The sequence below is a fragment of the Phyllostomus hastatus genome, unplaced genomic scaffold, assembly GCF_019186645.2.
Source record: "Phyllostomus hastatus isolate PE091 unplaced genomic scaffold, TTU_PhHast_1.1 phas_contig_148, whole genome shotgun sequence".
NCBI classification, from domain to species: Eukaryota; Metazoa; Chordata; class Mammalia; order Chiroptera; family Phyllostomidae; genus Phyllostomus; species Phyllostomus hastatus.
The window spans coordinates 12,189,631-12,213,460 of NW_025333607.1; the positions used below are offsets into that span (position 1 = coordinate 12,189,631).

Below are 23,830 nucleotides of genomic sequence, written 5' to 3' on the forward strand. Positions count from 1 at the left end.
CTGATCCTCAGGACAGAAAATTCTAGCCCTGACTGATGTAGTTCAGTTGGTTGGGCATTGTCCCGCAAAGCAAAAGGGCAGAAAATTCTGCCTCAGGCCCTGAAGGGCTGACACAAGAGGGGGCACCCAAACACCCCACTTTTATCTAAGGGCACACTGCCCACCGGAGAGGTCTCTACACCCATCAGCCCAACCTCCAAGCGGTAACCTGCAGGGCCTACCTGCCTGTGGCTTCCCCACCCACCAGGTGTCTTTTGTCCCAGCCTTTCAAGGAGGGGCTCCAGGGAGGGGGGCTCTCTTCCCTTGCTGTTGCGCATGCCCCCTGTACACTTCCTTCCTCTCTTTCTCTGCCCCAGAGACGTCTCTTGCAGAGACAGCCCTTGCAAGCTTGTGCAACCCTCTCATTCTCCAGATTCCTCCGTCTCTCCCTCACCCTGTGCTCACTCACTCACACCTCCCCAAACACCACCCCCACCGCCCTCCACCGCCATCTTCTCTCCAGGGCCTGAGAGTCTCTGCCTCGGCTCTCGGGCGAATGATTGAACACTCTCATTTATTTGCCAGGAGCTGTCTCTGCGGCTCTGGCCTCAGTAACTCACGCGCCAGCGGTCTACTGGGATGTGTATAATTCAGTGTTGAGAGGGCTCTGGGATGTGCTGTTTGAGATTAAAAGGAAAAAATGCCATGAAGGAGGCTTAGAGCAGATCAAAGCAGACTGGGGGGAGGCCAGGTGGGAGGCAGGGCTCTGCCCGTGCTGCTGTGCCTTAGAACCACCACGGGAGTCTTCAAGCCGAATGCTCCCCGAGGCCCGGCCCAGCCCAATTAAACAAAGCATCAGGACTTTTTAAAAAGCGTCCTTGGTGATTCTAAAGTTCACCCAGAGATGATGAGTTCACCCAGGGAGTGGGGAGGGAGAGAAAAGTTGGGTACACCCTGAGCCAAAGGGGTGTCAGGCCCACCCCTCACCTCCCCTTTAAGGCCATGCAAGTGTTCGACGCCAGAGGACAAGGGGACAGTAAATGCACCTGGCTCTAAAGGTGGCCCTGCCCAGTTTGGTGGTTCTGGAGGTAGAGTGGGGGCTCTGGCTGCTCAGACACCCCGGAGGGGCACTAAAGCAGCCTGGGCCTCTTGATTTTGTCTCCCTTCTTCCTGACCACCTCCCCTCCCCTGAGCCTGCACCACCATCCTCACCGTCTAGATCTTCCCAGCTCAGATGACACCTCCTACCCACTCAGCAAGCGAATGCATCGCACCTGCTGTGCACCTGGCCCAGGTTTCTGGAGCAGGAAGTGGAGGCACGCTTCCTGCCTGAAGCTGTTCACAAGCAGAGGGACCTTGGGAATCACCGGCAGTGCGGGACGTGCCATGGGGGTCCCGGGAGCCCGGAGGCAGGGCTTTGAAATCAACCAAGGTCTGCCCAAGGGGGCTTGCGGTTTTCTGGTAGGACGGGACACGTGAGCCAAGCTTAGAGCCCCTTAAGGGGGCACTAGGATTCCCTGGATGCTTTCTCAGTCCCTCATGGCCTCAATTAACAGTCCCTTTTCCCTGTGCCCACGGCATGCTGCCCCCTTTCTCTACCAGGTGACAGTGTGTACACGGATGCATCTGCAAACAGAGGGGAGGCCCTTGGATTCAAGGAGGGTGTCTCACTCACCTGGGTAACCCCAGGCCTAGCACGGCGCCTGGTGCACAGTAAGTACTCAACGAATGGTTGTTGAACTAAATACAATTATGGGTCTCACTTTCGCTGGGGAGGGAGCAGCAAAGCCAAGGCCTTCCATGTGGCCACATACTTAGACCTCCGTGGGCCCAGGCCCTGCATCTCCCTGCTGTCAGGACCTGTGTTCACTCCAAGCACCGGTGGGGAGAAGACGGGGCAGCTGAGGAGGTTTCTGAAACTGGGGCCTTGAAGAAAGCCAACAGCAAGAAGGAATGAGGAGGGCTGCGAGGCTCACAGGCAGGGTGAGGGGCCATGCAGATGCCCGCCCGGCAAGGAGGACGGGGAGCCAGGAGCCTGCAAGGACAGCCTCTCTGGAGGGCACCTAGTGGACAGGGCTGCTCCCACAAGGGGACCAGGCAGACCCCACAGATGTGCTCCAGGCCTGCGCACAATTCACAGAAGGGATAAAGGAGAAGGAGAGGGACTGAGCAGGGCCTGGGGGTGTTCTTGAAGAAGAAAGGGGGTAGGAGAAAAGACAGCTCACTGGCATGTGACCAGTGCACGTGATCAGAAGGCCAGTGTGGAAGGGAAACATGGCCGGAGGCCACGGGGAAACACTGAATGGCCAGCCTGGGGCTAGGCGCCCCTCACAGGACAAGCCCACTTAGGCCTCAATGCTTATCCCACCGGGGCGGGGGGTGGTCAAGGATCCGCCTGTGGGGGTTTTTTTGTTTGTTTGTTTTTCAGAATACAGTGGCTCAGGCCCTTCTGTCCCAGAGATTTTGATCTGGGCAGGAAGGGACCGTGAGATGTATGGTTTTGGGGTTTTTTTTTTTGGTAGGGGGAGTTGGAAATGAAGGAAATTAATATATGTAAAGTGCTTAGAAGGGCTCACATAAGAATTCAATAAATGTTAACTCCTTATTTATTATTATCCAAAAAGCGCGTATTGAATATCTACTCTGTGCAGCACTGGAATAATCAACGCTGATAAGCCAACACCACCGCCCTCTTGGGGTTGACAGCTTGTAAAGGGAGAGGTTGAAACGAGTGGATTCAAAGAGTGCTATATCCCATCCACCATCAAGGCCTGTCTTTCCTGCCCCCTAAATCCACCCACTTCTCTCCATCCTCACTGCCTGCAGCCCTGGTCCAGACCAGCATCCCTTCTTACCAGGATGGTTCCCTGGTTTTCTCTGCCTGCAGTCTTGCAACAGGGTTACAGGGGGGTTGTCTAAAGGCACCTCTTCCTCCTCCTCTCCTGCCAGTTCCCAAATCTCTCCTAGAGCATGCCACCAGCGGACAAAACAAGACAACCAAATGGGATGGACCAGATCTGGTGGCTTTCTTTCATTGACATCATGCACGCCTAGCGTGGTGCGGTTCCTGCGATGCGTGTGCAGGGTGTGTGTATTGGGCGCCATCTAGTGGACAGTGGGGCAACTTTTTTTCCAGGCTATGAATAAACTCCCCAAGCTGGAGGCCAGCTTCCTAATATCCCAGGCTTAGTACAGAGCAAGATTTAAAAATTAAAGATTACTCTTGACCCCACAATTAGGTCGATGTGGCAAAGGATATTTACAGCCTACAGGCACCCTGCCTATCACTGTGCTAAGTAGAGGCTTTCAACAATGAACCAGATGGCCTTTGACCTCAAGTATACCCAGGTTAGATGCATAAGCTAGCTATGGGAGTAGATTATTATAATATAGGATTCGGCATACAGCTGAGGAGAGTCCATGAGGTTAAACTAGTCTCTGGGCAGCTTTGAGAGGAGGCTTCTTCGGTTATGACCCCAGGGTTCAGTCCCGGGTCGTGGAGAGGGCCCTGCCCTCCATGCCCCACCCGAGGTTAATCCAGGTGACCGAAATCTGGCTCCCTGAGTCTGAATCATCACAGACCTGCTCACCGCCACTTCCCTACACCCCTGCCCATGCCTTCATCTCCCAATGAGAGAATGCCTCTTTCCAGAACAGTAGCCCTGAACTCACATAAAGTAATTGTGCTCCTATAGGGACAGCGTGGGGAGCGCATGGACAAGGCCAGCTGCGCTCTATCCCACTCTGCCACTCGGCAGTTGGGTGACCTTTGGAAAATCTCGTTACCTCAGGCCTCAGCTGTAAATCCAGGACACGGCTCCGAGACCTCTTCCCCTTTAAAAAGTCTGGAGTTTTTGCTGCATGCTATTATATTCCAGGGAATTAAATCCAACTCCATTACTTCTCAATAAGTCAAATAACAAATCACTGCATAATAGGGTTCTACTGTCATTCAAAAAATCAAATCTGAAAATAAATCGTGTGTATTTAGTCATAACAAAATTTCTTGCCCTCTAAAATTGTAGAGAAGACAGAAGCACAGAAAGTTGATGCTATTTAAAAAAAAAAAAAAAGCAAAGAATTTTTGAAAACTAAATCATAACAGTTGAAAAGTTCCTCTGTGGGAATATGGTTAGTAAATCTGCAATCTGATTAGAATTATGTAACAGTTTACAAAGCTGCTCTGTGTCACTAACACCAAGATGCTCAGCTGGATCATCATGGCACTGTGGGTGGGTGATGCAATTTCCCTCTTTTTTTTTTAAAGATTTTATTTATTTATTTTTAGAGAGGGAAGGAAGAAAGAGAGAAACATCAATGTGCAGTTGCTAGGGGCCATGGCCTGCAACCCAGGCATGTGTTCTGACTGGGAATCGAACCTGCGAACACTTTGGTTCACAGCCCACGCTCAATCCACTGAGCTATGCCAGCCAGGGCTGCAATTTCCCCTCTTGAACTGGAGAGATATCTGTAGCTTTATTTTCTTCCCTTTCTTCCTTTATATGTTGGAAAGGAAAAGGGGAGGGGAGGGGAGGGGAGGGGAGGATGGGGGAGGGGAGGAAAGAAAAAGGACTAAAATAAGATCAGCCAAGTCACTAAGAGTAGTACCTGGAGCCAACACACAGTCACCGCCAGACTTAGGAGCAAGTACGCTGGCCACAGATGGAGCTTGCCAATCAGCCTGTGGAACAGACATGGGTTTTATCTGCAACTTTTGGACAGAGTATACAGGAGCCAGAATGTTATCACCAAGAGGGCATTTAAGGATGACATAGTTGGCAACCCAGAGGCCAAATGATCATGCCTGATTTGGTTACTCTCCGAGTAAATTCTCTTATTTGTTCCATGACGTAATCCACTTATTCTCTTTACCTTCAACGTATTTAACACGTACTAATTTCGGGTTCTTGCCCACGTCTCATAATCTGCTTGCCTACTCAACATCCACGTCTCTTAAGTGACTAGCCTTCTTCCTCTCTGTGCTTTAGCAAGGTTTATGAGTTCCATTCACCCTAGTTACTTTTCTTGTCCTCTATAGCAGAGTTGAATATTCTCAAACACAGCATACACTGTTATAATCGTGTTTTCAACAAATAGAATAAAATGCATAGGATTGAAAAAGACACGTTATAAAAATAGAGTTCTACATTAAATAGCAAGATCTAGTAGCAGCAGGTCTTTTAACTACTGCAACTTCCAAGTAGTGATAAGCTTGACAACAAATACTGAGTTGTCTCCCACACCTGTGAAGTTATATGAAAACATCTGGATGACTGACTGCCAAAGTCACAGGTCTATTCATACTCCTGGGGTTTGTATTCATGCATTTAAATTCACTATTAAGGCGATGTTAGATTTCAGTATTTGGTCCCGACAGTCTGCAGACTGCAGTTAGCACCCCGCGGAGGGTCAGCTGGGGTTGACCTCCCTTGGGCAGAACAACCACATTCCGGAGCCGGCCCAGCGCCTTCCAAATCTAGCGCCCTCAGGGGACAGAGGACACCCTTGTCAAAAGGGAGTGAGGGTAGAATTAATTGGGAGAGCAAGGAAACTTCCTTCCAGGGAACAGAAAGGTTAAAGGGTGGTGCCGAATCCTCCCAGGAGCTACAGACTCAGAGGAAGCCCGGGCTCTGCGAGCAGCAGCAACGACAGCCCGCCTAACTCACGCAGCCGCAGGCGCCGCGGAAGCACCACCCACCGCCGCTGGCCTCCGGCGCGCGCGCCGGAGGCCCCGCCCCTTGAACGCGTGCGCCGGGGGCGTTCCCGCCGCCAGGCCTCAACAATCTATCCGGGAGCAGCGGGTGGTCGACGCTGCGTGCTCGGGCTCCGGAGGGGGGCGGGCTGACGGCCGACGCACGCACGCGAGGGGCGGTGAGGCGGTGGCAGCGTGTCTTCAGGGGGTGGCGTCGGCTCGCAGAGCTGCAGCGGCACGAGTAGGAGGATGGCGGAGTCCTCGGACAAGCTCTACCGGGTCGAGTACGCGAAGAGCGGGCGCGCCTCTTGCAAGAAATGCAGCGAGAGCATCCCCAAGGACTCGCTCCGGATGGCCATCATGGTGCAGGTGCGAGCGAGAGGGCCGCTTTGTGCGCGGCGGAGCTTCGTGTCCGGGAAGCGTGGGGGGAGGGCTCTCCCGGAGGAGCGGGACGAGCCGGCCCGGCGGAGCCCACTCGGGGCCTGTGGGCGCTGCTGCTCCGGACCTTCTGGAAGGCTTTACTGATCTTGAACGGAAAGCCCAGGAAACAGAGTTGGGAGCTGGGGGTGCTTTTTGCTTTGTAAAAATGAGGAACCGTTTCTGTTAACATTCGCCTCGGGGGAGGGGGGCGCGGCGCGGCGCGGAATGTGTGCGTGGTCTTTTGAGCCTCGTCTGATTTTTGCCTACTTTGTTCTGGAAGACTTTTTTGTTCTCCATTGATGGTGACGTCTGGCATGAGAGGATTCTGTTTTAGACCTATTTTTGGCTATTATTTCAACACCCGCTCACTTTCGGTTTTTTTAATTATGCAAAACTGCATGTCGGTGTCATTTTTGTACTGTGCATTCCCTTTTGACCTGATTTGTGGTTTAAAATAACATTTCCCAAAACTTTTCAGGTTCATAGTCGAGTTCTCTTGATGCAATTTGCTGCTCTCGGGTTTAAGTAAGAGTGACTTTGGGGGTTCCTCGCGGGGACTTGTTGACAGATTGGGGATCCCCCTTCTGCGTTCTCTTAGGCTTCGGAGATGCCCGTGGCTGTTGGAGTGGCCTGTGGGGTGGTATGTCTGAAAGTCCCTGCCAAGGGGTTCCTGCCTCCTCCAGCTTCATTTTGCTCCTGTGTGCCCGTGCAGTCCGGATTCTCACCTGCCCTGTCTCCCCACTTCCAACATAAAGCCATCTATTATCCAACCTTAGTGCTCATGGTCAGGGTAACTTGATTTTCCCTCCATGCAGGGAGGCAGTGATGTGTTTTAGAAATGACTGGAGAGCCCTTACTGAGGTTTCAATACTCCTGGGGCGGAGGGGAGTGGGTGTGAGTACTTGGGTCATCTCATTCCTGACCCAGCAGGGACTTGGGGCTGTTATCTGGGTATCCTCAGGGCTCACCTAGCTCAGTACCTGACACAGTATTTATTCATCCAGTACACACTCACTGAGCACCTAGGCCCTGTGTTGGCTGCTAGGAGCACAAAGAGAGACTCGGCCCTTGGAAGCTACACTTTGGTTAAAAGGCTGGTCAACATTGCTTCATAGGGGTGGATGCCACCTGCTGGAGCTGTGCCTTAGGCACTGTGTGTGCAGGACAGGAGTTTGGTTAGGAGTCCTTGCTCACAGAAGTGGCAGGAAGTTGAGGGTGAGGGTGGATTGGCAGATCTGCCACCCAAAGAGCCACCCCCCCCCCACGCCACCCACCGTCTTGGAACCTACCAGGAATGCATGGGCAGGCTGATCTTATGAAGCTCTCTCCTCCTGCAGGGGCTCTGAACCTGGGGTCTGTGGGGTATGGACAGCAGGTCCCTGAGTGTAGGTAAGAACTAACCTCCAGATGGAAGTCACTTCCTTCCGTTACCAGCATAAGCCCCAAAGGCGTATTTTAGCAGTACTTGTGGTTTTGTGTCACCATCGGTAATTACAGGTATTTTCATATCACCTTACATTGGTTGGGAATTTTCCTACATGTTCATTTACGCTCATCACTACTTCAAGATTACTGTGGGTAGCTCATGGGTTACTGTAGTCCAGTAAGCTTTTTTAAGTGTTTTGTTAACTGTCAGTGTAGTTGGTTCCCTTTGTGAGCCTTTGTCTTTTGTCCTGTACTTTTCAATGTAATGCAGACAAGGGGACACTCTTCTGTTGAGGACAGAAAAACTAAGTGTAGCCCGGGTGACGAGCAGGGACACTGAGGACAAGGAGGGAGGGGGCGTCTGTCGGGGAGTGGGGGATGGTTCCACTGAGGAACCAATTCCCAGACCCACTAAATTCTAACATTCTGGGCCCTCTTTTGGCAGACTTGATAGTGAAGGAGATTCTTTGTTATTAAAAGTAAGTTTGGTTATCAGTCATTGTCATTAGGGAGTGGAGTTTTAATTCAGAATATAAAGTTGGACTTCTAGACTGCGGGGGTGGAGGCTGCCAAAAAGAGGCCATTCTTCTCTCACTTGGATCTTAAAACCTCCTTTTACATTTGTTTGGGAGGCTTGTGCTGGGAGTATCAGATCCCTGAAACCTAAGCTGATCCGCCCTGGAGCAGCCTTGAGGGGATGAACCAGGCAGAGGCTGTGGCTGGTGAGCCTGCGCTCTCCCGTCTTGAGAGGGTTAGGGCACAGGAAGTCCTCAGAGAGGGTGTGATAAGGGTCCATCCCCTTCCTGGGGTGGGCGGGCAGTGGAGTGGCTGGGTGCGGACCCTGGTGTGGGGTAAGTGCTCAGCACACGAAGATTCTGCCGCTACCAGAGCCATGTGCCTGCCCAGCGATGGCCATAGTCTTTTGGCCTTGGCCCAGTTCCCTTCCTGTCACATTGTTCTCAGTCCTAAGGTCCCCGGCAAAGCCTTGCTTTGGTCCAAGGCTCTTCCTTTTGAGGACGCTGGGACCCCCAGTCACCCATGCATGGGAGCACTGCACCCAGACCAAGGTTGAGGGCAGGTGTGAGGCCCTGACGGAGCCGAGAAGATACGGCACAGCCATGAGTTGCAGTGTGGGGCAAAGCCACTGAGCTGCGTGTCCTCCTTTGCATGAGTGTGGCCAGCACTTGGCAGAGGAGAGCTAGACGGGCACCGAGGCAGGAAGAGCTGGGCAGAGGCCACTGCAGGTGTTGTCCAAGACGGCCTGGTGCTTGAGGATGCGTCTGCTGCCCTGGGGAGAGCGTGAGGACCAGAACGCAAGTTGCCCTGTCCCCACAACTCCACCTTGAAAGTTCTGTGCTGTTTATTTTTAACAGTGTTGTAATATTTTTGTTTCATGTGTGTAACATTTGACTTTCTGTTATGTAAAAGCAGGTGTTTGAGGCCTCCCTTGCTTCCGTCAGAACGATTTGTGTATTTTTAAGTAGCTCTTCCTGCCCAGCAGTGTAGTGGAGAGAACTGAGGTGTTGGTCCCTCCCCCTCGCTCAGAAGCAGTCGTGGGTGCCAAGGACCAAGTAAATGTCACTGTTCATCCCACTGTGACAGTCACTGTCACCTCCACTCTGTAAAGCCTTGGGAGTGCCTGGCACTGTGACAGTGAAAGGCCTGTTACTGTCCATTCGGTAACAACCCAGACGCAAAGGACAGAAAGGCTGCCGTGAGAGGTGACCGCTTTGCCACGTGGCCCAACTGCCCAGGACCTGCAGCAGGAAGTGGCAGGCTGGCGACCGGCCGCAGAGTCCTGTCGTCTGCCCTGGCTGGCCTGCTTTCCTGACCCGTTCCCTTCCCCGCTCCCTCCCCCCATCCCTTCCTCTCCATCCCTCTCTCACAGAAGTAAATTCATCCCACCTGCATCCGTGTGGCTGCTGCATGCCTGCCACTTGTCTGACACACTTTCTCGGCCTTGCTCATTATCTGGGGCTAGCTCCTCGTTATCCTAACTGCAGAGTCACTTCCAGGGCTGCGCAGGCCCTCTGAGTCTGGGCCTGCCTCTCCTGGGCAGACACGATGGGATTGGGACACGGAACAGGCATCCCTTGTGCGTGTCCTGTGCTCAGAGGGAAAGCCTCTCGCTGAAACGTAGTGGCAGGTGCTTAAAAAGGGAGCACGGGCAGAGTCCTGTTCAAAAATGCCACCGTCCCCAGGGTGTCCCGTGTCCTGAGAGTGTGGGCTTTAGCAGGCAGCAGCTTTCTTAGCTGTTAGGGAAGACCCTGGAGAGAGACGTGGAGCGGGGGCTGCTGTTTCCCTTCCGTCTGCAGCTTGTCCCGGGCCATGTGGGCACTCGGGCGAGCCGCCCCCGTGTCACAGAGAAGAAAACCAGGGCTGTTTTGCTATTGTGGGCTGGGCTCGAGGCCGCGTTGGAGATGAACTCAGTGTTCATTTACCTCCCTCCGATTCTCATCCTTCTAGTCTCCCATGTTCGATGGCAAAGTGCCACACTGGTACCACTTCTCCTGCTTCTGGAAGGTCGGCCACACCATCTGGCAGCCTGATGTCGAGGTGGATGGCTTCTCTGAGCTCCGGTGGGATGACCAGCAGAAAGTTAAAAAGACTGCGGAGGCCGGAGGAGTGACAGGTGCGTACACACCAGGGAGGCAGCGGGTGTCGCCGCCAACCCCAGAGCTTACGGGGAAGCTTTTCCGAGAGAGCAGAGAGACAGTTCTCCAGCTTGCCCGTCCCTGTTTCACACGTGTGCGTGCAGAGAAGCAAGGGTCTGTGTTACTTCAGCCCCACCTCATCGATCTAGCTCCATCCTAGTGCAGCATATTTTATTTTTCCAGATGCCTCAAATGTGGCCTTTAAAGTTGTTTTAATAGACTACTTTTTTAGAGCAGTTTTGGGTTCACAGCAAAATCACACAGAAAGTGGAGAGCAGAAGTCCCATATGCCCCCGGCCCCCCCTAGAAGCACGGCCCTCCCCCCCATCAGCGTCCTTCACCGGAGTGCGGCGTTTGTCTTACTCCTGGCGGAGCAGGGGCAGTCAGCCTTGGAGCTTATCTGAGTACTTTCTGCAGTGAGGGAGGGGCTCCGGGGGGAGCGGAGAGGGTGGGAAGGGAGACCTCCGGACTTTGTGTGTGTCAAGGATCCTGTCTGAGAAAGGTTTTTATTTTATGGCCAGAAAAGAAGCTCTGTCAACCAACCACCGGGTTAGAAATGGCGTAGATAAGAGGGACCAACTAAGATAGATAAGAGGATCCCTCAGAGGGATCCCTTCTGAGGGATCGCTCAGAACACACGGTGTCCTGGTAGAGGAACCCCGGGGAGGCGGGAGCGGGGGCGGACAGGGGCACCCGAGCTGCACTGACGCTGTGGAGACAAGCATCGCAACGTGTCTGCTTCTTCAGGCAAAGGCCAAGACGGAGTTGGGAGCAAGACGGAGAAGACGCTGGGCGACTTCGCAGTGGAGTACGCCAAGTCCAACAGGAGCACGTGCAAGGGTTGCCTGGAGAAGATAGAGAAGGTGAGCGCTCGGCGCACAGACCTGCTCTGGGTTTCTCACACCAGGTGTCACCAGTATCGCGAGAGGAAGGAGGAACGGGTTTAAGTGCAAGCTCAGCACTAGTGGTCAGAAGTAAAGGGAGGATCTTAGTCGAGACAGGAGGTGACTGTGACTTTTCTTCCAGCCAGATCCGGCCCTAATTACTCATGGCCCAGTCCTCATGGCTTTCAGCTGCATCTGCTGTTAGGAAACGGGGCTGGGGAGATGGGATTGGGAAGCGATTGCATAAAGGTCTCTTCTGGGCTTGGCAGCAGCTGAGAGAAGGCTGGTGGTCTGTGTTTTACAGCAGGGTAAGGTTTAAGGAGTGGGTTTCTTCCCCGGAGGAAGCCTCCGGGTTTCTTCTCCTTCACCAGAGGAACGTCCTTAGCCACTGTTTTCTACCAGTTGTCATCCCCGAAGGGTGACGGCCAGCGGGGCGGAGTGGGTGCTGTCTGAGTAGCAGGGGGACAAGCGTGGCAGGGCGGGCCTGTGTCCTCCGGCCTCGTCACTCTCCTCCAAGCTTACTAGTCTGAGGTTCCTGCCTCCTTGGAGTATGGTACCAGAAATTGGGGGTGGGGGGGCGTCAGTGGGATTTAGAAAGGAAAATCATGTCATAGCTGGATCTTCTTCAGCTGCCTTCAGCCACTGCAAATTTGAGGCAAAGGTTTAGGTTCCCAGGGGAGTGTCAGAAGCTGTGTGCTACTGCTGGGCCGGAAACGGAGCTTTGCAGAGCGCCAGCACCCCTCCTATGGAGTTGTCCAGATCTAGGGCTCACAAACGTGGAGCTCTCCTAGGGATGTCTGGCCTGGAACTGTGGGCCTGGGCAGGGTGGCAGGATGGGGTTGGATGGAACAGAGTGGGGGGTGGGGCAGAAAAGTCCCTGCTGGGAGGAGGGGCCTCCGGGCCTGCAGCATAGCGTCCCAGTGCAGTTCAAGGACACGGCTCTGCCCCAGCCTACTATGTTAGTGTTCTTACGCCTGTTCCAGGTCAGCAGAACATCCTCAGGAAATCCTTATGCTGACCAGTGCTCATTGGTGCCAGTTCCACACCAGTAGGAATCCCAATTTGGGGTGCAGTGAAGAAGGAAACTTTATTCAATGCAGACAGCTCAATGGTGATACAACACAGCCGTGAAAACAGCACCGTGGAGCTGGGGACATGCATTCCATCTTCAGTGGTCTCCCAGCCAGAGGGGCTTTTATGGACAGAAATCCCTGCCCCTGCTCTGTGGTTATTCCATCCTCGTGCAAATAAAGACTCCATATTCTCACAGTTTGGTCCAAAAGGCACTGTCCTGATTGGTCAGAATAGAGCCACTCTGATTGGCAGAGCTGTGCAGCTCTGATTGAATGGGGAAAGCCTCGTTTCTGTTGGTTGAAATAGAACTGCAGGAATTCTTGTAGAAGGGCTGACTCAGGTGGCAGAAACAGTGCAGGCAGGCAGTTCAGTGCAGGCTTGTCTCTGAAGTTCCTGTGTGTGGGCACTTCACGAATTTGCGTGAGAGGCAGAAACAGCTGCAAGACTCTGGTGTGTGTGTGTGTGTGTGTGTGTGTGTGTGTGTGTGTGTGTTTTGATGTTTTAATTTGAGTCCAGTTAGCCACCAGGAGCCTTTCTTAGTAGGCGTCTTCCTTCTCAGGGTTCACAGTTACCACTTCTTTGACTTGACCAGACAGGTAGGTAGGTAGCTAGTTGAATCTGAGCCCATTTACAAGGGGGATGCTGGGCCTAGAAGGTAGCACACAGTTCCGCACACAGTTCCTGGTGACATCAAAGAGCCAAAGTCTCCCAACAGCCCTTGCATGGCCCGTGGGGTGGACCCGAGGTCTTTCTCTGGACAGGTTGGCTTGGTCACCCCTGGGCCTTCATGTGTCACCATCCTTTCTTGTCTCTCTCCTGCAGGGCCAGGTGCGCCTCTCCAAGAAGATGCTGGACCCCGAGAAGCCCCAGCTGGGCATGATCGATCGCTGGTACCACCCACACTGCTTTGTTGAGAACAGGGAGGAGCTGAACTTCCGGCCCGAGTACAGTGCGAGCCAGCTCAAGGGCTTCGGCCTGCTTGCTGCCGAGGATAAGGAAGACCTGAAGAAGCAGCTCCCGGGAGTCAAGAGCGAAGGGTGGGTGGAGGGCTGTGTGGGTTGCGAGGGCAGTTCAGTGAGGGGCTGGATGGAGGCCCAGAGACCTCACAGATTGTATACCACTGCTGTGCTTCCTCCTTGCTGGCCTTGGGAGAGCCAGGGATGCAGGCGGGGGCCAGTGCAAGCTGAGCGCTCTGCCCTTTCCTGGCCGTGGTAGCAGAGGACTGCGGGGTGCTCCTAGTGGTCTGACCCTGTGACCCCTGCACGACCCACCTCCCCATCCCCACGGCCTCCTCCTGTGTGGGTGTGTTCCTTTGTGATTGGATGTCTCTGAGAAACGGTGCTTGGGAAGATCACGACAGTTTTTAATTGGGGTAGCAGAGCAGTCGATGAGACACTCCCTAGTTTAGAGTTCAGACCGATACGGATTTCATACAGTTCAGGACGGGAAGCCCTACCAGTGACTTACCTGGAGTCCGGGAGCCCTTCTTACTCGTTCCGGTTTTTCTTCTGCTGGTGCAGACAGGCTCACCCAGGGAGATGTGGCAGGGCCGTGCTGTGCACCGTGCCCCTGGGACGGTGGCTGCACCGTGTTAGGATCAGGGTGACCCTGACGTCCCCAAGCAGCTATCCTGCAGTGTCTCAGTTCACAGCACACGAGTTCATTGCGCAGCACGTGTGGCTCGGGCCTCCGAGAAAACGGGGAGATGGGGCCGTGGATCAAATCATCAGGGCACTGCAGCACGTGATGTAGCTGTGGGGAGCTGAGCGCAGGCGTGTGCCGCAACAGCCACCAGAATCGATGGAGCGCTTGCGGCATGTGAGGCGCTGTGAGAAACACTGTCGGCGGGGCGTTTCACTTCATCGTCCCCATAGTCCTGGAGGGCAGATGGCATCCTTGTCTCTGTTTTCAAGGATAAGGAAGAAGTGCAAGGGTTCAGCGCAGGTCTGTGGAGCTCAGACAGCTGAAGTGGAGTCTTGACCACTGTGGCTCTCCTGCCCTGTTCTCTTGAGGGCTGCCGGTGACCCTCGGTGCCCTCCTCGCGGCAGGGGTCACGCTGCCGAACCCTGTCACCCGTGTTGGCTGGCCCAGCTGAGGCAGGCTGCTCCGCAGTGCCTAGGCTGGCGCTCCTGTGGGCTTTGAACTGCAGTGCAGTCTCACCTCAGAACAGCCGCTTCGCCTTTGGAGCGGCCCTGTGTTTTAGCTGGAAAGGCCCAGCCCCTGACCCTTCTGCTTTGCCTTTCTGCCCCTTAGCTGCAGGCTTTCTCCCTGCCAGGAGCCTTCCAGGCTGTCCCGTTAGTGTCAGGAGGTACATGGGGGTTTTGGCATCAGATGGAGCCCGAGCCTCGGATCCTGTGCCGCGTTGTTCCGAGGCCCTGGAGCAGCACCAAACCCCCCCCCCCCCCACCCCCCCCCCACCCCCGGGCGGCAGCAGAGTGTGTTCTGGAGTGGGAGGGGTCAGTGCGAACACGGCCCCAGCGGACAGCAGGCAGGGCCTGCAGAGGAGAGGAGATGAGACCTTGCGGCACCCAGGCCACTGCGTTTCAGCGTTTTCATGGCTCTGGTTCTTCTGTGTCCACCTCTTTCAGAAAGAGGAAAGGCGACGAGGTAGATGGAGTGGACCGAGTGCCCAAGAAGAAGTCTAAAAAAGAGAAAGACAAGGACAGTAAGCTTGAGAAGGCCCTCAAGGTGAGTCCTGAGCTGTGTGTGTCCTTCCGCCGGTCCATGTCGGCTCTCCTCCCCCATTCTGGGAAGAAGGGTCAGGAAGGTGTCCGCGTCCCACTTCCCGAGAGACCTTTAAGAATTCCCAAGGCAATAGCTGTTGTTTAAAAGCGTGGCTCTCCCCCCGGTGGCTTTCTCCTCTCCTCCAAAGAAACAGGTCTCACTTGGAGGAGAACCCACGTTAGACGCCAGGTGCCAGACCGGCAGCCGGGCCGAGGCGAGAGCCGAGAGGTCAGTGCCCACCCACCAGCTTCCCGCTGCGGCCACACTGCGCGTTGCCGCACACCTGGACCTGCAGGGTCGCTTGTGACCACCGGAGATGATCAACTTTAAGGATGCCGAAGGTTCTTAGCATAGGCACAAACGCCTTGAAGCGACAAAGTTTCATATTTTTTACATGAAAGTTTCTAGTTTAAAAAAAAAAGGAATAGAAGGCAATATGGTGAAGAAGGGAAAACTGCCCATAGATCCGTCGTCACCGACCAGAGATTCATCACTCTTCGTTATACATGCATCGAAGCAGAGTACAAATTATTGATCAGAAAACGCTGGGTGTTTGGGGAGCTGGGGGAGAACACTTACTTTCTTTTGGGAACTTGATTTCCGTGAGCCATCCGCTTGGCGCTCTCATGTGAGCGTTCAGTTTCGCCCAGTGGTAGAAAAATTCAAAGCAGTTTCTGGTGGTTCCGGTTGTTTGGTAAAAATGACAGGTTTGGCGTGGTTGCCCTCTGTGCAAAATGAGTCTGTTACAGTCCAAACCTGGCTGCTTTAGAGCCGGGCGCTGTTTTGAACTGAGGAAATAGGTGCTTGGGCACCCCCCTCCATGCTTTCAGACTGATGGGGAGCAGCCATGCCCGCCTCCCTTAGGTGCCAGATGTCGGGCCAGTAAGCTGGGTGCTTCCGAGCTCTTTCCTGGGTCTCCTGGGGGGGATGTCGGCGGAGTTGGTTCCCGGGACCCTTGTTCCTGGACTGCAGCTCTCCGCACGTCCCTCAGTGGTCTCCTCCCCGCCCCCCACAGTGTCCCCCGAGAGACCGCGCTCGGGGTTTGCTCTGGTGTCCCCGTCCCCCCCCCCCCCCCGGAGGCAGGGTGGGGAGCGCACTTCCCTGTGGAGGAGGATGGCTTGGGGGCGAGGGGGGGGCAGCTCAGTGAGTCGTGTTGTGGGGGAGGTGGGGGACAGGCAAGACCACTGGGGTCTCCTCCGGTTGCTGGGTTTCTGTCTTGGAAAAGAGCTGGTTCCTCAGCAGCTGCATCTTGTCCGTAGGCCCAGAATGACCTGATCTGGAACATCAAGGACGAGCTGAAGAAGGTGTGCTCGACGAACGACCTGAAGGAAATGCTCATCTTCAACAAGCAGCAAGTGCCCTCCGGGGAGTCGGCGGTGAGCTGCCTTTGTGTTAAGTGAGACGCATGGGAGGCGGCCAGGTCGCCGTGGAGCGACGGTCCTCTCGGACTGTGGGAGGCCCTCCGGTCAAACACCTGCTGGTATTCATTGGGGGGAATGACAGCTCCGTAGTTGTGTTGCATGGTTATCGCCATCATGGTCACCATTTCCCAGTGGCACAAGGGGGCCGTTCTCCAGGCCCTTCCAGACATCTGAACACAGGGTAGCCCTCGGTGTAGACTGTTGGTGAGGGCCGAGGGGGCCTTACATCTGCCGTGTGTGTTCATGCCACGCCGGCCTGAGGGGCCCTCCCTGCCGCCCTCTGCCCACACCGCCCAAGGCTGTGAGGTCTGCGGGGGGCTGAGGCCGCCTAGGGAGACCGGTTTCCCCAGCAGGCCCTGCCCTGCTGTTTCTCTCTGGAGGAGGGGTGGGCCCTGCTCCTTGTGCAGAAGCAGTGGGTGCTCTCTCCGCCCCCGAGGGAAGCAGGAACTGCAGGGACGTGCGTGGAATTAGAGTGCAAACATCGAGGCGCCACCCGTACACCCGCTGGCCGGGGGGTGTCAGTGAGGGGAGGCTGGGCAGACCCTTCACCCCAAATGCTAGCAGCATCTCCTGTAGCCGCCCCTTTTTTTCTGACGCGTCTCTTCCCTGGCCTCAGATCTTGGACCGCGTGGCCGACGGCATGGTGTTCGGCGCTCTCCTTCCCTGCGCGGAGTGCTCGGGCCAGCTGGTTTTCAAGAGCGATGCTTACTACTGTACTGGGGACGTCACCGCCTGGACCAAGTGCACGGTGAAGACACAGGCACCCAACCGGAAGGAGTGGGTGACCCCAAAGGTAAGTGGGGAGGACTCCAGGGTCTGTTGGCAGAAAAACACGACCCACACCCTCTAGGTTACTGCGACTGCAGGGCGGTGTTCTCAGACTTCCTCACGTCTGGTCCACGCTCGATCAGAGCGTGAAGTCACGTTGTTGGTTCCGTGTGTCTAAGAACCGCACACTGCCCTGGCTGGGGTGGCTCAGAAACCCCCGGCGGGGGGTGGGGGATGAGCTGCGCTCATGGCATAATTTGTGTTGCATACGGATTGTCCTTGGCCTCGGCAGCTGTGTTTCCGTCTAAGGAGGGCAGGGCATGGCCCTAGTTTCCATCTGAGTGATGATCTGTTTCCCAGTCTGTGCAGTCCTGGGGGCTTTTGGTGGTGGGATGGGCATGTGAGGGGAACGACTGGAGAACGAGGCCTGGAGGAGGTAGCGAGGTTTCAGCAGTGGTCCGCGGGCTGTAAGCTGATTTTTCTTTAAGGAATGTGCTTTTTTAAAGCATCCATAGTACGAGCTCTACCATAAATGCAGAAGCGTCAGAAATGAGTGCCATGTCTGTAATAATACTGTATTTCATACTGGAAGCCTCACATTTTTTCATGTTATTCTTTATTGTGAACAAAAAAAAAAAAAAGATTCTTAATTTGGACAAGAAAAATCCTCTTTGTACTATTAAGTGGTTATTTCATGGGAGAACTGGTTTCCTAACTGACACTTAAATTCTTTAGGAATTCCAAGAAATCTCATACCTCAAGAAACTGAAGGTCAAAAAGCAGGACCGTATATTCCCCCCTGAGCCCAGCGCCCCAGTGGTGGCAGCACCCCCGCCTTCTGCAGCCTCGGCGCCTGTTACTGTGAACTCCTCCGCCCCACCAGGTAGAGCTCCAGGGGCACCAGGGGTGGGGGGCGAGCTGGGGTCCTGCTCCTTGGGGGAACGGGATGTCTTTCTGGGTTCACTGCTTCTGATCCCGTGAGGAAGCCCTGTCCCTCCACCCCAGCGGGAGATGGAAGGTTGGGAGGGAGGTGGCCTGGAAAGGCAGCGAGCCCGGCCTCACCGCACTACAGAGCATCTCGGGGTCTCGCCTGCCTGCCTCGGGGCGGCCCTGCACCCATCAGTCATCCTGAGCCTGACGTGGTGCTGGGGCCTCTGGCGAACAGAGAGCTGCTGCATGTGTTGGCAGCAGAGGAAGGTGCTGATCCGTTGTTGTTCTCCACACCGACAAAGACAGACCAGTCTGGGGTTTTGTCAGGAAAAGAGACCCACTGCCTTCCTTGCTCGGGGTCAGGTGGAGGACTTTCGGGACTTTTCGCTGCGGCAGCTCTTGTTCTCAGGATGTGGCGCCGGCACTGCATCCCATCGGCCGTAACCACGGCGCACCCCTGGCCTGGGGCCTTCTGGCCTGGGTGTACTGCCGGACGCGTGGAATAGTAGGGTTTTCTCTCTGCCTGGAATGGGTCGTCTCGGGTCATTGTGATCAAAGCTTTCAGTGACCATCAAGTGTAATTTTGTCTACTAAGCATTGCATAAGAAATGGCACTTTGTCTTTAGGTGAGGAATGGGGGGAGAAGAATAATAAAAGTAATTGGGAGTTAACGTGACCTACCTCTCTGCTTCCCATCCACTGCCAGCCTCCTGATCCCTGGTCCCCAAGTACAGCCTTTCTGTGCCCAGGGATGAGTGGGTTCTCAGGTGACACTTTGCCACCCTGGCCTCTGCTTTCCCACCAGCCCTTCACTTCTGTTTTCATACGCTTCCCTCTGGAGAAGCTAGTGTCAGAGGGGTGCTGAGGCTGACCAGGGGCCCTGCGGGCTGTCCTGGCTTTCCCCCGGGAGCTTGCTGCCTGGTCTCCTGCGCCCACTGCCCCTGCCCGCCACCCTTCCTGGGAGCAGCCCGGCTTCACCGTTCTGTCCCCCCACCCCAGATAAGCCGTTGTCCAACATGAAGATCCTGACGCTGGGCAAACTCTCGCGGAACAAGGATGAAGTGAAGGCCACGGTTGAGAAACTCGGGGGGAAGTTGACGGGGACCGCCAACAAGGCCTCCCTGTGCATTAGCACCAAAAGTGAGTTTCCTCTTACCGGCGAGCCCGAGGTGATGCGCTCTCTGCCTCTTGCAGCTGGGATGAGCGTTCGATGAGGCTGAGTGCTCGCCTACCACGGTGTCTCCCGGCAGCGCCGCAGCTCTGGGTCTGCGGGGGGACGGAGGGGGGTGGGGGCGGCCAGCGTGTGTGCCTCGTGCTGCCGCTCAGACCGCAGCGCGGCCGGGCACCTTCTGTTCCCCGCTCAAGGCTGCAGGCGCCTATTCTCGGCCCTGGCACTCTGCCACGAGGCGTTGGTAGGTTTGCTGCCAAAACAAAAGTTCACAATTTAAGTGTATTTGGGAAGTGCCGTTAAGACAAAGGTAAGTAGGTTTCTTTGCAACATTACTACACTAGCAGTCATTACAATAAGTTTCCAAGACCAGAGAAATAATAGACAGCATTTCCTGGATGTATTTGACCTCAGCGTCCTCCTTCCGTGGAATGGTTATTAACGTCTCATTCTGTGGAAGGGTCTGGAGAAGGTGGCATTAACTTACCATGCCTCGGAGAAAGGGGGGTGTGGCTGGTGAGAGATAGCTGCGAAAATACCCCGGGAGCACTGGATTCGGGAGGAAAGGAGAGCTGTGGGAGGTGGGGGTTTGGAAGTAATCAATAAATAGAACTCTAGTAATTAGAGATGAGCTTTAAACTTATTTAGCTTTTCTTTTTCTTTTTTTTTTTTTTTCTCCCTGATTTGAACAGAGGAGGTGGAGAAGATGAGTAAAAAGATGGAGGAAGTGAAAGAGGGCAACATCCGTGTCGTGTCTGAGGATTTCCTCCAGGACGTCGCCGCCTCGACCAAGAGCCTCCGGGAGCTGGTCTCCGCCCACGTGCTGTCGCCCTGGGGTGCCGAGGTAAAGACCGAGCCTGTTGCAGTCGTGGCTCCGAGTGGGAAGTCGGGGGCTGCGGCCTCGAAGAAGAGCAAGGGCCCCGTCAAGGAGGAAGGTGAGACCCTGAGCTGCCGTCCCCGGGGCCCCGTCCTGCCGCGGGTCATGGCCTGTCCCGTGTCTGGGTGGGGAGCGGCACGCATGTGCCATGTTGGCGCATGACGCAAGTGAAAATGACCCACTTGCCTCGCCTTCCAGCTTCCCCTTTAAAATTTGTTTTTAATAGAATGTTCTCATTTCTCTGTCCCCTTCCAAGCAATCAACAAGTCTGAAAAGACAATGAAATTAACCCTTAAAGGAGGAGCTGCTGTTGATCCTGATTCTGGTGAGCAAATGGGAGTGATGGGAGCAGAGTGGGGCCCACCTTTGCTCTCGTGCCTCCTAGGGTCCTCCCCCCGCCCCCGTCCTGCCCTGGGAACACTCCCACGATGTCTCCTGGGAAACCCGAAGGGGGCGGTGGAGTACCCAGGCCGGTGCGGACCCCCCCTCTGCACGCAGACCCCGCTCCCTGAGCACGCCAGCCCCCACTCCCCAAGCACGCCAGCCCCCGTCAGGGCGGAGGCTGCAGGAGCCCTGCCTCCCTGACAGGTCTGGAGCACTCTGCGCACGTCCTGGAGAAAGGCGGGAAGGTCTTCAGCGCCACCCTCGGCCTGGTGGACATCGTGAAGGGGACCAACTCGTACTACAAGCTGCAGCTCCTGGAGGACGACAAAGGCAGCAGGTGTGTTCCGGGGGCGGGAGCGCGCCGAGGCAGCGGTGTCCGTGACCGGCGTGGGCCTGTCCTGCTGGGCTGTCAGCCTCACGGAACCCACGGTTTCTCAGCCCCGGGGGGACTCGGCCTCCTCCCAAAGAAGATGGCGAACAATGAGGCTTTTAGTGAGCGGGGTGGCGAGCCACCGCTGCCGGACAGCCTTGCTCTTCCGTCCCGTCGGGCCACCTTCCCGGGGTGCAGTGTCGCACCACCCCCCAGCTCTCTTCTCGCAGCCGCTTGAGGATTCTAGGTGTCCTGACACCTCTCCACGTGCTCTTACCGAACTTACTCTTTAATGCTACTTCACACTCTAAACATTTGGGGGGTTTGCCTTTCTCGTTTTTGTTTGTGTTTTTTTAAGCTGGTGGGGCTGGGCCGGCTCCCACCGTCGGCACCCCCACCGGTCGACCGTCCCTCACTGCAGCCAGCGTGAGGTGTGGGAGCTGGGTGCAGGTCGGAAGTGTGTGAAAGGAACTCTTGCTGAATTCTGACGGTGAAAAGACATTTTTAAAAGTCACTTTCATATGTTACACTTGACCTTTTCTTCTTAGCACTGGAAAACCATTTACTTACTGGAACTCCAGGAGATCCAGAAAGGTTTACTGGTGGAAAGGCAAACCCCTGTGGTAACGGTAGCCCAAGGAGTGACAGGGCAGCCCCTGCCAGCCCCTGCCAGCCTCGGCTTGTAAGCACTGTCAAGGCTGAAGTCCTTCCGGTCCCCTCAGCTGTTCGTCAGACCTGTCCTTTCGAAAGTGAGCGTCCGAGATGACCACAAAGAGGACAGAGTATTTGGTTGGCTACTAGGAATTTCTGAAGAAATAACCCTTGCCTGTCATTTAGTTTATCACCTACTCTTGTCAGAGATTCGAAAGTCAGAAATGGTTACTTGCTTGTAAAATGGACCTTCCAAAAGCTAGATATATAGATATATATATCTATATGTCATATTGCAGGAGAAGGAATAGGGTGTGTGTAGAAACGCGCAGAGTGTCGTGGTCTGGTAAGTGACAGGCAGCGAGAATGCACTTTTCCCCGCTAGCAAGGAATTCTAGTGCTGACTGGCCGTGTGCATGTTCCTGGTGGCCTAGACTTACGGGTCTTCAGAGTGAAAGAGCAGTGTGGGCTGTAGGGTCAGAAGCTGGGTTTCAGGATAGGTCGGTGTGCGGTTTTACAGACATTTCCACAGAAACAACCCAACAGGGTAAGTTCATGTGCCTTTGAGCAGGAGCCCAGAAAACAGGAGGAACCCCCAAATTTTCTTTGAACTCTGGTTTTGCCTTAAAAATGTATAAAGTCTAGTATTTGGATTTCTAATATTACACTTGTGGTGATACAAAATTTAACTTACTCAGTAGATCCACTAAGAAAAATTAATGTAGCCAAAGCTAGGCAGCACAGGAGCTGCAGGCCACCCGTGACGTGTTCCCTGTGGAGACGGCGACGCAGGGGTGGCCTGGGTCCCAGAGCGGCCGACTAGGTGTGTGGCTGTCCCACCCCTTCCCGCTTCCTCACGTCTCGGCTTCTGGGTGGAACCAAAAGTTATTCAGTGTTTTTTAGGGTGTGTTGTTAACGGTTGCCTCTCTCTAAATGCACATGGCTTCCAGGTGATACTTTCTTTGGGGAGCGGAACTGGGTGTTTTTACGGAAAGGTCTGCAGGCTCCAGGGTTTGGTCCTCGAGCCTGGCTGCCAGCTCCAAACTGAAGCTGTTCTTGGGCACTTGATACAGTCCATTTGAAAGGACATTCTTTAATTACTTTAAACTTACTATAGTCCTTAACTCAGTAAAAGTAAAATAAAGGTCTTTTGTTACAACGCTACTTCCGTTGTTCCTCTGTGTCAGTCACCGTGGTTTTGGGGTGTTGGCCGTCTTTGTCACCCGAGTGGAATGGCAGGGGAGGGAAGCCCCTCCTGAAACAGGACCAGCTAACCCACAGGCGTGCGTCTGATGCTCCTCCTTTCCCTCCCTGCTCCTCCCCCCCCCCCCCCAGGTACTGGATATTCAGGTCCTGGGGCCGCGTGGGCACGATGATCGGCAGTAACAAGCTGGAGCAGATGCCGTCCAAGGAGGATGCCATTGAGCACTTTACAAAATTATATGAAGAAAAAACCGGGAATGCCTGGCACTCCGAAAACTTCACAAAATACCCCAAAAAGTTCTACCCCCTGGAGATTGACTACGGCCAGGTAATCACTTAATGCTCTGACACCATCTAGTTAAAGTAAAAGGGGTACCATATTCTTTTCAAAACGCGCCACAGATCAGATGGCATCGCTGGTGAGTGCTACCAAATACTTAGAGAATTAACACAAGTCCTTCACAAACTCTTCAAAAAGAAGAGAAGAGGAAGAGACACTCCCAGCTCATTGTATGAGGCCAGTGTCACCCTAATACCAGAGCGGATAAAGACATCACAGGAAAGCCCTAACCTGTTTGACTCGGTTGAAGTGTTGCCCTGTACACTGAAAAGGTCATGAGTTCAATTCCCGGTCAGGGCACATAACCCAGGTTGTGGGTTTGATCCCTGGTTGGAGCACGTATGAAAAGGCATCTCTCTCCTCCTGTCCTCTGCACTGCCCCCCACCCTCTCCTTCCCCCCCTCTTCCTCCCTCCCTTCCCTCCTCCCTTCCCTTCTTTCTTTCTCTCTCTGCTTTCCTCTCTAAAGCAATGAAAAATTGTCCTTGGGTGAGGATTTTAAAAAAAAAACCTAAAGACCAATAACCTTTTGAAGATAGATGCAAAACCCTCAACAAAGTACTAACAAGCTGAATATAGCAGCATATAAGGGTTACACACCGCGGCTGCATGGAATTCATCCCAGGAATGCAAGGGTGGTTCAACGTATGACAGTCAATCCATGTAACGTGACATGAGTAGAATGAAGGACGGAAGCCACATGATCATCCTAATAGGCAAGGAAACAGCAGCTTCGTTCATAAGATCATCCCCACCATGAAGTATGAGATGGAAACTTGGTGTGTTGGCAGCTTTGAGACCCTCAAAGAGGAGGTCTTTGAGGTTTTTCCTTAAACACAACAGGAAGCAGTTGAAATTCCAGGTGAGA

At 54.4% G+C, this 23,830-nt stretch overlaps 1 protein-coding gene across 1 annotated transcript in view; it reads left to right on the plus strand.

Annotated features, from left to right (window-relative positions):
• The first annotated feature begins 5,741 nt into the window (after positions 1 to 5,741).
• The window catches only part of PARP1 (poly(ADP-ribose) polymerase 1), a 30,844-nt gene continuing 12,755 nt past the window's right edge, over positions 5,742 to 23,830 (plus strand). The window contains exons 1-13 of the mRNA XM_045816932.1: positions 5,742 to 6,040; positions 9,983 to 10,148; positions 10,918 to 11,033; positions 12,951 to 13,165; positions 14,717 to 14,816; positions 16,112 to 16,228; positions 16,890 to 17,066; positions 17,777 to 17,924; positions 18,971 to 19,111; positions 19,832 to 20,074; positions 20,273 to 20,341; positions 20,605 to 20,737; positions 22,757 to 22,952. Coding sequence (XP_045672888.1) covers positions 5,921 to 6,040; positions 9,983 to 10,148; positions 10,918 to 11,033; positions 12,951 to 13,165; positions 14,717 to 14,816; positions 16,112 to 16,228; positions 16,890 to 17,066; positions 17,777 to 17,924; positions 18,971 to 19,111; positions 19,832 to 20,074; positions 20,273 to 20,341; positions 20,605 to 20,737; positions 22,757 to 22,952 — 1,941 coding nt within the window. The 5' untranslated portion in view covers positions 5,742 to 5,920. The remainder of the gene's footprint in view (positions 6,041 to 9,982; positions 10,149 to 10,917; positions 11,034 to 12,950; positions 13,166 to 14,716; positions 14,817 to 16,111; positions 16,229 to 16,889; positions 17,067 to 17,776; positions 17,925 to 18,970; positions 19,112 to 19,831; positions 20,075 to 20,272; positions 20,342 to 20,604; positions 20,738 to 22,756; positions 22,953 to 23,830) is intronic.